This window comes from Drosophila mojavensis, unplaced genomic scaffold, assembly GCF_018153725.1.
Source record: "Drosophila mojavensis isolate 15081-1352.22 unplaced genomic scaffold, ASM1815372v1 contig_231, whole genome shotgun sequence".
NCBI classification, from domain to species: Eukaryota; Metazoa; Arthropoda; class Insecta; order Diptera; family Drosophilidae; genus Drosophila; species Drosophila mojavensis.
The window spans coordinates 2,424,224-2,436,508 of record NW_025318772.1 but is presented as its reverse complement, the minus strand read 5'-3'; the positions used below and the strand labels follow the sequence as shown (position 1 = coordinate 2,436,508).

General features: G+C 41.6%; 4 protein-coding genes across 4 annotated transcripts; 2 read left to right on the top strand and 2 right to left on the bottom strand.

Annotated features, from left to right (window-relative positions):
* The first annotated feature begins 3,908 nt into the window (after positions 1 to 3,908).
* LOC6574720 (cytochrome c1-2, heme protein, mitochondrial) lies at positions 3,909 to 5,098 on the top strand. Its single transcript, XM_002000715.4, has one exon. The coding sequence runs from the start codon at positions 3,973 to 3,975 to the stop codon at positions 4,954 to 4,956; it is 984 nt and encodes a 327-aa protein (XP_002000751.2). The 5' UTR covers positions 3,909 to 3,972; the 3' UTR covers positions 4,957 to 5,098.
* Positions 5,099 to 5,189: 91 nt separating this feature from the next.
* LOC6574719 (guanosine-3',5'-bis(diphosphate) 3'-pyrophosphohydrolase MESH1) lies at positions 5,190 to 6,087 on the top strand. Its single transcript, XM_002000714.4, has 2 exons — positions 5,190 to 5,840; positions 5,901 to 6,087. The coding sequence occupies exons 1-2, from the start codon at positions 5,430 to 5,432 to the stop codon at positions 6,015 to 6,017; spliced, it is 528 nt and encodes a 175-aa protein (XP_002000750.2). The 5' UTR covers positions 5,190 to 5,429; the 3' UTR covers positions 6,018 to 6,087.
* LOC6574718 (probable phosphoserine aminotransferase) lies at positions 6,083 to 7,495 on the bottom strand. Its single transcript, XM_002000713.4, has 3 exons — positions 7,282 to 7,495; positions 6,528 to 7,198; positions 6,083 to 6,471 (listed from the first exon to the last, which is right to left on the bottom strand). Exons 1-3 carry the CDS (start codon positions 7,324 to 7,326, stop codon positions 6,099 to 6,101), a joined length of 1,089 nt encoding a protein of 362 aa, XP_002000749.1. The 5' UTR covers positions 7,327 to 7,495; the 3' UTR covers positions 6,083 to 6,098.
* Positions 7,496 to 8,708: 1,213 nt separating this feature from the next.
* Positions 8,709 to 10,853, bottom strand: LOC6574717 (putative defense protein 3). The gene is made up of 2 exons (XM_002000712.3): positions 9,840 to 10,853; positions 8,709 to 9,017 (listed from the first exon to the last, which is right to left on the bottom strand). Exons 1-2 carry the CDS (start codon positions 10,280 to 10,282, stop codon positions 8,939 to 8,941), a joined length of 522 nt encoding a protein of 173 aa, XP_002000748.1. The 5' UTR covers positions 10,283 to 10,853; the 3' UTR covers positions 8,709 to 8,938.
* Between the last annotated feature and the right edge of the window lie 1,432 nt (positions 10,854 to 12,285).

Below are 12,285 nucleotides of genomic sequence, written 5' to 3'. Positions count from 1 at the left end.
TATAGGCTGGTTAGAGTGGATGCAAACATTTGCAGACGCTGAGAAAAAGAAGCCTTACCAAAAATTGAATATTAAATAATATAAAATTGTAATTAGTTGAAAATTGTAACCGATTTTTAGTTTTTAGTTTAGTTTTTTAAATAATTTTTAGTTTAATCAAATAAAATTTTTTCTTGAATTGACTAAAAAATATTTACTGAAGAAATATTGTTCGTTAATGAAGATTCATTACTGTATACACATGATATGACTCAATTGCTGCATGTGTGCGTGTGTGTGTTTATAGAAAAGGAACAGACGAACGGACAGAAAACGGACGGCAGATCCATCTTCAGCTTCATCAAAGCAGCGCAGCAATTTTCAGTTAACAGCTCTCAACTTTGAGCACAGCGCGCACTGTAAGCGGTTAGCTGTGTATCTGCTAGATAGAGTGTGTGAGTGTGTGTGAGAGAGAGAGAGAGAGAGGAGAGGCCAAGCATCATTGGCACAGCGAATCGGGCAAAACGAGAAATTGAAAAGACAGTTACAACGTCATAATGAAGCTAGAGGCTATGCTGGCAAAACTATACAAAATCGACGGCAAACCGCATAAAACACAAACACACACGCACACAACCACACACAGTCGTGATATTGTATACATATGTATGTATGCTTGTATGCGTATGCATAGGAGCTTAGCTTTTTGCAAAGGAAATTTAGCGAGAATAAAGAGCACGGCATCAATTGAAGAGTTTGGCGATTGAGAGAGAGAGAGAGAGAGAGAGAGAGAGAGAAGAGAGAGAGAGAGAGAGAGAGAGCCGTGTGCTTAGTGGACACAGTGAAAGGCGTGCGCTTGACAGAGCGTCAACAGTAGCGCGTGTAACGCACGCAGCGAGCATTGTAATTGGCATGCAGCGTTTTGCAACACTGCCAGCCATTAATAAAATAAAAATGTGATCTCGTTTTATGATAATGAAATACGTATGCATGTACGTATGTATGTATGTACATGTGCTCGTTCGTAAATTGCTGAAGCTTTGGGTATGCAACTGTTGCATCTTGATGCAGTTGCTGACACAGCATCAGGCATGCTGCAAGCACACACCAGCACCCCAACGTGTGCATGTGTGCCTTTTTGTATGTATGTTTTTCAACAAAATTTATTGATATTCATTGTTTGTTTGTTGTCGATCGTCGTCATCGTCGTCGTCTTTGTCGTTGCTCGCTGCCAACTGAAATCACAATTGTTGGAAAAAAAGCAAAGAGAAAAAAATTGCTGATGCTGCTGCTGCTGCGCTGCTGCTGCGACTATTCTTTGCCCGGGCCTTCACTTTTTCTAGTTGCACACATACAAGCGTTTCCTGCGCGGACACCTATGCGCATACATACATATGTATGTATGTATATGTACGTATGTGTGTGAGTGTATGTAACTGAAGCTTAGTTGCAACTGGCTTTTGGTCTATAATTCTTGTTTCTGGCTTTCGTGCCGAAGCTGCTGCTGCTGCAAGTAGAAAAAAAAAATACAGATAAGGAGCCAACGTTAAAGACGCGGCCCAGCATCTTTAAACAGGAAACTGCCTGGCGTTGTGGCTCCCAAAGGAAGCGGACCAGTAATATTTACATTTATTGCAAAATTATGCATATGCCAGTTGCTGTTGTTGTTGCTGCTGTTGCCTTTGTTGTTATTGTATATAAACCATGCGCCATAGATGCGCACAGTTTATGTTTAAATATAAACATTGCTGGCAATTTTTTGTTTTGTATATTCTATGCGCACCCATACATACGCACATATACACATGCATAGATACATACATACATACGTACATCAACAATGCTTGAGCTTGGTTTGCAATATGATTGCGCTTTGGAATTTTACAGTACTTTGCTTTTGGGCATAGCAAGCACATAGTACAGTGGCTCATAGATTATTTCTACCAGTCCCTTAAGACTATTTGTGCATCTATCAAATTAAAAATGAAAATTAAATTATCAAATTAATTTAAATGCAAGACGTTAGTAAGTTTATGCATTAAAAAATTTGGAAAAATTTTATTATAATTTAAGAACTTTATACCCTGGATTCCCATTTCAATGGGATCTGGGTATACCACAAATCCACAATAAGTGGTTCCACAGTTGACTTCAGCCAGTTATGCTTATATTACAAAGCTAAACTATTTACCATATGGATATTTGTATATGTATATATATTTACATGTATGTATGTAAATGTTAATTTGAATTCCCTCCAATCTGAATGCGATTTTGCCTTGCTTTCCAATATACTGATTCGTCTTGGCGTTTTACAGCACTGCCTTTTTTGGTTGGCTGCTGCGTCGTGACTATTGTTTTATTGCATGTTTTATTCAAATATACACTCAATATGTACTATATGCAACTAAATAAATCATGCAACCTTTTATTGTTGAATATTGTACAGATGTGTGTATGTGTGTGTATGCATATAGAGCCATGTTAATGCTATATCTATCTTTCTTAAAGACAAAAAGCGTTTGTAATTTGAGTAAAGTTTATTAGATCGTGAACTCATTTTGTTGGGCGGTCCATGTATTTTCGTGGTTGGCCGAGAAAAGCAAGCGGTGTCCCAAAGATTTTCATGGAAAGTTTCTGTGGTTCGGCTGTTGCTGCTGCTGCTTTCTTGTTTATGAAAATTTCACGCTAGTCGAAAGAATTATTAATTGCGCAGCAGCAACAGCAACAACCACCGCAGAAACAACAGCAACGAGCAACAGCAACAGCAGCAAAAGCAGCAGCAGAGCTACCAAGTGGGAATTATGCATCGCTGCGCAGAAGCAGAACGCAGCAAACACACACACACGCAAGCATAGTCTGTGCTGGTGTGCGTGTGTGTGTAAGCGCGTGTAAAAATATGGTAAACATGATAATACGTAATAAAAAATAGTGTAACAGAAAAGGGAAATAGTATAAAATCAGGTACAAATTTTCACCAAAAACCGTTTGCGTCGCTTGGCCGCAGTTGTTGTTATTGTGGTTGTTGTTGTTGTTGTTAAAGCTGGCTGGCTGACTTTGACGATTTGGTGGTCACACAGTGTGAAGAATGGGCTAGGAAATATTGTGTGCCAGCTCTGTTTGTTGGGCTGTTACAGATTTGAACAGATCTACCCAAGCAGATAACAAATGAAAGTGCCTGCCAGATCAGCGTGTGGATGGGAGCTGAAGGCGAAGGAGACAGAGACGGAGAAGCAGGAGTAGGAGGAGGAGTGGGCAACAGAACGAGTTGCCTGCTAACAACAAATGAAATGGGCTTAAATACATTTCGCTGTAGCATAAGAGAATTACGGAAAGTCAACGTCATTTGACATATGATATATTGTATGTCCACTCTGTGTGTGTGTGTATGCGTGCGTGCCACACATACGCAGTGTGTAAATGCATTATGAAGAAAGATCTAAGATATGCATTTGGTTTAAGCTTCACTGTGCCTGTGAATAGCGGCAAATGTCAGCTAGCAAGCTACAACTATTAAAATACAATTACAGCAACATCTGGGAATATAATCATTGGTAGTGTTGGAAAACGTTAAAATACAATGAAAGCAACGCTGAGCGAAAGCTGTGTATTCGAATGTTACTTCATTTCATTGAATTTTTAAACATTCAAAATTAAGCACTGGCTACTGAGGTCTCAGGCTTTCAAATGTGACTTAGCTGCGGATGTTGTACGTATGTTCCTTAACAGTGTTGTAAAATGCCACAAAGCGAAAGAGTCATTAAACTCTACAAGCAATAAATAATGAAATATGTATAATTAAGAGATCTAATATCTAATAATTATCTAATAATAATAATTATCAAATAATTTCAATTAAAAGCCTTCAAGCTTACCCAGATTTAACAACACTGCTGCTTAGTGCTGTAAAATGTGCCTTACGACTCAAAAGTCTTAGTCCTTAGTGATTTACAGCACTGTTCGAATTTGTCAGTGTCAATAGTGAAAAACAGCATGCGCTTAGATATGGCTAGCAAATTGTTAAATTTTGGCTCGAAGTTCTTTAAATCCTCGAAGAACTTTTTCAATGGTGCATATGGAAAGCGCAGCTCTTCGTCGATCAATGCCAGGAAATGGACTGGAACACGCCAGAAGTTGTTGACATTTGGGGCGCTAACTGGAGCCACCGGACTACTGATGTACGCCATGGACGCCAGTGTGGACGCGTCCAGCGATAGTGTGCATCCGGCTAAGCAGCAGTGGCCGCACAAGGGCTTCTTGTCGGCCATTGACAAGGAGAGCGTGCGTCGCGGCTATCAGGTGTACAAGGAGGTGTGCTCCTCCTGCCATTCACTGCAGTATATCGCCTACCGCAATTTGGTGGGCGTGTGCATGACCGAGGCGGAGGCCAAGGCCGAGGCGGAGGGCATTACCGTGCATGACGGACCCGACGAGGAAGGCAACTATTACGATCGTCCGGGCAAGCTGTCCGACTATTTTCCAATGCCCTATCCTAATGAGGAAGCTGGACGTGCTGCAAATAATGGAGCCTATCCGCCGGATCTTAGCTACATTGTGTCCGCACGGAAGGGCGGCGAGGATTATGTGTTCGCCCTGTTGACTGGCTACTGTGACCCACCGGCTGGATTCGCTCTGCGCGATGGTCTCTACTTCAATCCGTACTTCAGCGGTGGCGCCATTGCCATGGGCCAGTTGATATCCAATGAGTCGGTGTCCTATGCTGATGAGGATGTGGCCCCGTCAGCCAGCCAAATTGCCAAGGATGTGACCACATTTCTGTGCTGGACTTCGGAGCCGGAGTATGACATTCGCAAGATTCTCGTTATCAAGGTGTTCGTCATATCCGCATTTCTGATTGGCATTACCTACTACATCAAGCGCTTGAAGTGGTCTGCGTTGAAGTCTCGCAAGATATTCTATTTGCCTGAGATACAAGAGAAAGCCAAGAAAGCTGCCGAGGATAATTGTCCCAAATAATTATAATTATTGTAATCTGAAGCAACATTATGATACAACAAACATTTTATAATTCAATTATAATTGTATAATTGAATTGCGCGGGCTGAAACGGTTTTGATTGTGATGTGAATAAATGTGATAGAGCTGTTATTCAACAAAATCATCGTTTCAATATATCGATAGAATTTCATTGAGTCTCGTTTTAGTTCTTTAAAAGTCTGTTTCCAGCATAAAATCATATAAAACATAAAAGTCAACTGCCAAGGGTGATATTTATTATAAAACAAATTTATATAAATTTTTTTTTTATATAAGGCGAATTTCGTACCAGTGTTGCTGTGCAGAAAAGCGAGGCTGTAGTACGTGACAGGGGTGCCACCTATCGTATAAATGCGGCGAATTTTCAATAAATACCGGTTCGATATAAAATATTTCGGCGAAAACGTAGCTGCAACAGCTGATTTATTACAAACAAAAATAAAGGTATTTTGATGGCATCTGTCGATTTTATGAAAGCGCTGCAATTTGCGGCATACAAACATAGTAAACAACGTAGAAAGGATCCTGACTCCACGCCGTACGTTAACCATCTTATAAACGTTGCCACAATATTAGCAGAGGCTGGCATTAAAGATGAGGGCGTCCTTATAGCGGCTATATTGCATGATGTTGTTGAAGACACAGACACAACCATTCAAGAGGTGGAGCAGCTGTTCGGCACCGATGTGTCCAGTCTGGTGCTGGAAGTGACCGATGACAAGAGCCTGGAGAAGGACGAACGCAAGCGGCTGCAAATTGTAAATGCCAGAAATACAACAAAGCGCGCCAAGCTCATCAAATTGGCCGACAAGCTGGACAATCTGAGGGATCTACGCAAGACCACGCCATGTGGTTGGACAGAGGTTAGTTATGAGAGTATTTAATGGAATGTAAGCTGACTTAAATTTATTCGACAACTGCAGGAACGCCGCGATCAGTACTTCGAATGGGCCAAACTTGTGGTGGACAACTTGCGCGGCACGAATGCGATGATGGAGGAGAAACTGGACCAGATTTTCGCTGAGCGATCTCTTGTATAAATAAGGTTAAGACTGTGATCCATGACTGATTCTTCCAATATAATAATAATAACAATAGTACAACATGAAATGAGAATCGGTTTAGTTTTTATTGTTCTCATAGAATTCCAGCATGAGCTTGGCCAGCTTCTGCGTCTCCTCCAGCGTAATGGCATTGTAGAGAGAGGCACGTATGCCGCCCACTGACCGATGGCCCTTCAGCTGAATCATGCCTTCGGCCTCGGCTTTGGCCAAGAATTCCTTCTCCAATTGCTCGTTGCCCGTGCTGCTGCCAATGCGGAAGGGCACATTCATGCGGGAGCGCACTTGCCTCTCCACGGGGCAGTAGTAGAAGCCATTCGATTGATCTATGATGTTGTAGATGATCTGCGACTTGGCCTTGGAACGCTGCGACATGCCTGCAACGCCTCCGTTGGCTTTGATCCACTTGAAGACAAGACCCATGACATAGATGCTAAAAAAGAGGAGCTTTAGCTAAGTGGCTTAGCACTCTTCTGCAGCGCGACCTACCCGAATGTGGGCGGAGTATTGAGCAGCGAGTTGTTCTTGTCCATCAGCTCAAAGTTCAGTATGGACGGTGTGACCTTCAAGTGCTTGCCTATCAGGTCCTCGCGCACAATGATCACTGTGACACCGGCGGGTCCAATGTTCTTCTGGGCACCGGCGTAAATCATGCCGAACTTGCTGACATCAATGGGCCTGGACAGAAAATTGGACGACATGTCGACCACCAGTGGCGCCTTCACCTCTGGCACAAAGTCAAACTCAACGCCCTCCACAGTCTCGTTGTCGCAGTAGTAGACATAAGCGGCATTCGGATCTAGTTTCCAGGTGCTTTGCCTGGGCACTGTGGTATAGGAAGCCAGCTTGGGCAGCACCGCATTCACTTTGCCATACTGTGCCGCCTCTTTGGCTGCCTTGGCCGACCACGAACCGGTGATGACGTAATCCGCAGTGCCGGTGCTGCCAATGAGATTCAGGGCAGACGCTGCGAACTGTCCCGTGCCGCCTCCCTGCATCAGCAGCACTTTGTAGTTCTGTGGAATGTTGAGAAGCTCGCGCAGATCGGCAATGGCCGTCTCCTGGATCTTGGCATAGTTGCTGGAGCGATGCGACATTTCCATGACCGAAATGCCACTGCCATTGCAATTGAGCAGATTGGTCTGCACCTCTTTCAGCACCTATGCGGGAGAAATAATGAGAGGATTCGCTTATAACCTAGAACACTTTTATTCTTTGTTCCTATTTAATTGTTTTTGCTGACCTCTTCGGGCAACTTGGCTGGGCCGGCGGCAAAGTTGATAACCATGATGGCGATGATACTATTTCCGATTCACGAACCTCGTCGGTAAGTCGTTAAAATTGAACTGAAAGTGTTGTGGCTGGGCGGCAATGGAAGCGATCGACTCAGACGGCAGCGACTGCTGATAAGTAATACGAGCACCAGACAGAGAATCGCAACAACTTACACACACATTTATGTATATATGGCTATGTGTGTATAATAATGCAAAGAGTGTACAAAGACAAACGGGCAACGAACCAGAGGCGCGGTCTACAGATTCCATGGGAAACTGAAGCTTACAAATACTGCGCTGGCTACGCCACTGGTCAAGCAGCGGCAGCGGAGGCGAAACTGAAACTCAGAGAGATGCGAAGACCGATCAAAACAAGCTGACAAACCACAGCGAAAATAACACGCGATTTACGCTGAGCGTCAATTCGCCCCATTGTCATGTTGTTGCTATGCACTTTACTGGAAAGACGTAAACAAGTGCAAATGCAAGCAGTAAACAAGAATAAAGCATAAATGCAAGTACAGCAAAGCTACGCTAAGGTGGACACATCGTACAAATAACAAGAAATTCATACATTTTTAAATTAATACAAGAATAAATACAAATATTTTATTTATTTATATTTATAAATTTTCAATATATTTTTAATATGGTCGATACTCGTAGACAATATAGTCAAACAAACCTGTTGTTTAATAAGCTGCAATGACAATTAGATAGCGAAAAAAAATTCATTAGGATCGCGTTTATTTATTTAATGCATTTCAATTTCTGATTATATAACAGCATATTTCCATATAAATGTGTAAATTGAATAATATTTTTAAAATATTTACTTTAAGGTCTTCTCTGCCTTTCTATAGTGACATCAGGCAAAGTGCCTAGTTAATAGGCCTATCAATAATTTGTTTACATGTGTATCAATAATGTGCTTAAATTTGTATGTGTATGTACGTATTAATATATGTACATATACTAATGTATGTACATATGCACAAAGATTATGGCTGAGTGCTTCTAAGTTCTTATCATACTGATTCGATGATATCGTTACCGGAAATAATAACTTTCTCAGACTTGAAGTGGTTGAAATTTTATTTATGCTACACAAGTCTCAACTGCTCTAATTACTTTATCATTCATCCGTCCATTGATTTAGAACGCCTGTGAACTGCTTCAGTTTTCCAATTTAGTTCCAAAAAGCCGATGGCAAAGCGAAATTCCAATAAGATGCAGTCAACGTGCCTGGAAATTTAAACGTGTGCCTATTCGTGACTGCTTAAGTGTATGTATGTGTGTGCGTGTGTGTGTGTGTGTGTGTGTTTGTGAGCGAGAGCAAGCGATACGTACGATTGTGCATGCGAGTGTTAGTGTAGGCAGTAAGTAGTCAATGTGTGTGAGTGAATGGTCATTCATAAACGTAAAGCCAATAATTTAGTGTTGTTTGGCAAGGGGCTTGGCCCGTTTTGGTCTTTAATGAGGCTTGCACTAAAAAAAAAAAATAATAAAAAAATAAGGAAAAACAAGCAAGTATTTTGTCGTTGTGTACTACTATATTAAGTGTTTATGATTTATTGCAACATTTAATGTACAATTCTAGAATTGTATTCCAGTTGTTGCAGCCTATTGCGGTAGCGGTTGCGCTTGCACCTTGCCCACAATATCGCTCCAGAAATTGCCGTAGTCTTTCAGCACCGTGCCGCTGCAATGAGAAGTCGTATATGAGAGAATATGTTGTAATGTGTGAAACAAGTTTTCAATTGAGCCACAAGCTACAGATAGTCACAGCTAGATGAGTCAACAGTTTTGGCCAGAGATTTTCAAAAGCCTTTCCCACACTGCGCTACAAAAGTGCGAATGCTTTGACTTTACTTAATTTGTTAATTGCATGTTTATTGTTATTAATAATCAACGATCACAAGCTGAATGCGTTAAGAAGACTTGCCAACACTGTGCTACAGCTTTATGTTGGCTCTGCGACAATTTATCAAACACAAAGATAAGAAGTTAGTCGAAAGCCTAGTGTGTAGGCCCTTTCCAGTGCCGACATATACATAATTTATTTATCATTTGGCACATTATGCGTCTGTCAAGTGATAAATGATAAGCTGTCATGGCTGACACACCCAGACACACACACACACATACACATACAGGCACCCACTTGCCATGCAGCAGAGTGTTGCTATTGTGTGTTGCATGTGAGTGAGAAGCATCAACAACATTTTGCCGACGTCATTGTCAGCGTCTTTTTGTCGCAACTCTTTGGCTTCACTCGCAGCATTTTTTCTAATTTTTTTTTTGTTTGCCTCTTCTCTTGAACAAATCAATTACATAAGGCCTTTTCTTTGATTATCCGGCATTTTGCTGGCAATTATGTTCGCCTTTGCTATGTGGGTCAATGCGGCGTATGATTAATGAACTGGCCCTCTGACGAAGATGATGATGGAGCCCGAAGAGCTTAAGTTGAGCATTAGCCAAGTGCCACATCATCGGCGGCTTTGAATGGATCCTTTCTACTTACGTGAAGTAGACGTTGCCTCGCTTATTTTGGGGCGCCTTCCATATGAGCTTGGCGCCCAGTTTATCCCGGTTATCCGAATGCGTTATGGCCGAGCACTCGGGTATAGTCTTGGTGTTCTCGCTCTGCACCCATTCGCCAATCCATTCGTTCGAGCTGGCATCGCGCGCCTGCAGAAAGAAGCCACGAAACGTGGTGGACTGATGCAGCTCCTGGGCATAGATGACCACAGAGACTTGCTGGCCCGGATGGTAGGTCTGCGAGCTGGCCACCACCTCGAACGGATTCGTGTGCGCCGGCTGAGTGCGCGCCTTGCCATGATTGGGCTGATTGGCGCGCTGCTTGACGCACGTGTCGGCCGGAGCACCGTCCGGAAAGGCCCAGATGCCGGCGATCAGCTGCAGCAGGAGTAGTGCTCGTTTGCAATTCCAATGCCGATTTGCCATGACTATGACTATGAGTGTGACTATGCTGTTCCGCTATTCCGTTAGTCGCGCACGCTTCGCGTTAATCAAATATTAAAACTCTTGCGCTGACCGGCGGCGTTGGCGCTTTTAAAGCCTCGAGCTGTGCGTCCGACCAAAAAAAAGCTCATGCTATTGGCATGGGCGTCGCGCTGGCTTTGTCGCTGGCTCGGTTTGGGCCAACCAGTTTTTAATGATCAAAACGCCAAATAGTTATGCGCAGTTCCTTTCCTGTCATGCTCCAAACTGGGTCAAACATTAGTGCTTTGATGCAGCCGCCTTCCCCGACTGCTGCTCCCTCCTCCTAGCGGCCGTTTACAACTTCTCCCGCCAGCCAGCCAGCCGGCTCCAATGATGCAGTTCCTAAGCTTCAGTGCAAACTCCAGACTACTCTGACTCTACATGGCCCGTCGGGGGTTTATTTGGTTTGTTTTGGGGCGCTAAGTGCTCCATTACGAAATTCTATGCTTCTAATCGTTGCCCACTGTCGATGTGGTTGGCCTTGTTTGCTTTTCGGCTCAGTTTTGCGTATTTTCGTTTTTCTGTTGCGCTTTTAATGTGTTAATTGACAGGCGTTGCTGCTGCCCCTGCCGCTGCCCCTACCCTTACCCCCTGTCCATGCTTCTGCTGTTGTTGTTTTTACTGCCCCTGCTGCCGCTGCTACTGTTGTTGCTGTTGTTGATTTCATTGAGCTTTTGATTTCCATTTTGCAGCATTGGCAACATTTTTCGAATTTGGTTTCCTTTAAAATTTACAACCTGTTGTTGCATTTTGTCCAAATCGGCATCGAATACTAATTTAACTCACTAATTTGCAAAGAAGAGGGCTCGAAATAATTGTGCTTATCTATTTATAGCTAAGATCAAAAACGTGTCTTGTCATGATAAAAAAAAATATGATAAAATTTCTAGAATGCAATAGCCAATGTTTACGATAGTTTAGGCTTCAAAGTTAACTTGGCTGAGGCTCCAGTTAGAAGAGGATCAGGAAGAGAGATCTATATACTTATATGTATATAAGGGAGAGATGGGAAATAGGAAAGTCTTTTGCTCTGTGCTCTAATTACATATATGCCGTGGAACACCAAGGCAATGGGAATAAGTTGCTGTACTACTATTATTACCATTACTACTAATATTAGTACAACTATTACTACGCTTCAACTATTACTACTATGACTACAACTGTTGCTACTACAGCGATTACTGCTATTATTACTAGTTTTTCAGTATTACTAGTACCATTACTAAATCTTTCATTTCCACTACTATTACTACAACTATTACTATTACTACTAATATTACTATGCCTACTACTCTTACATTTACTACTATTACTATTAATGTTACTATGTCTACTACTTTTAATACTACCATTACTACTAATATTATTATGTCTACTACTTTTACTACTACTATTATTACTACTAATAATTTTACTACTACTATTATTACTACTAATAATTTTACTACTACTATTATTACTACTAATAATTTTACTACTACTATTACTACTAATTTTACTATGACTACTAGTTGTATTACTATTACTACTACTACTTTTACTTTTACTTACTTTGTTGTTATTACTAGTACAATTATTGTTACTACCACTACAGCTATTAGTACTATTTCTACTACTAGCAACACTACAGCTACTACTATTAACTTTATTATTACTTTTGCATTAGTACTACTACAGGTTCAGGTTCAAGTCCTCTTTCAATTACATTAAAACTTTATCTGGCAAACAAAACTATGAACTAAATGTTGTCCATTTATGAAACCGTATTTAGCTAGGCAAAACTTGCTGAAAGCTGAACCATTTAAAAGTAAATATAATTTTGCAAAGTTTTATCATTTGGCATTTGTGGACAGGATTGCGCATTTGTAGATGTTAATTAGAGATACAAATTCAAATGTGAATAAACAGTTATGAATGCAACGGCTATGTAATATGCCGAGTTTTGCATATCTGTTTGCCAA

Excerpts from the sequence above, each read along its gene's own strand:
- LOC6574720 (XM_002000715.4), top strand. The coding sequence starts at position 3,973 with ATGCGCTTAGATATGGCTAGCAAATTGTTAAATTTTGGCTCGAAGTTC.
- LOC6574717 (XM_002000712.3), bottom strand. The coding sequence starts at position 10,282 with ATGGCAAATCGGCATTGGAATTGCAAACGAGCACTACTCCTGCTGCAG. Across the intron at positions 9,018-9,839 it reads CGAGGCAACGTCTACTTCAC|CGGCACGGTGCTGAAAGACT; the intron begins GTAAGTAGAAAG and ends TTCTCATTGCAG.
- LOC6574719 (XM_002000714.4), top strand. The coding sequence starts at position 5,430 with ATGGCATCTGTCGATTTTATGAAAGCGCTGCAATTTGCGGCATACAAA. Across the intron at positions 5,841-5,900 it reads CGCCATGTGGTTGGACAGAG|GAACGCCGCGATCAGTACTT; the intron begins GTTAGTTATGAG and ends CGACAACTGCAG.
- LOC6574718 (XM_002000713.4), bottom strand. The coding sequence starts at position 7,326 with ATGGTTATCAACTTTGCCGCCGGCCCAGCCAAGTTGCCCGAAGAG. Across the intron at positions 7,199-7,281 it reads CAGCCAAGTTGCCCGAAGAG|GTGCTGAAAGAGGTGCAGAC; the intron begins GTCAGCAAAAAC and ends TCTCCCGCATAG. Across the intron at positions 6,472-6,527 it reads AATACTCCGCCCACATTCGG|CATCTATGTCATGGGTCTTG; the intron begins GTAGGTCGCGCT and ends CCTCTTTTTTAG.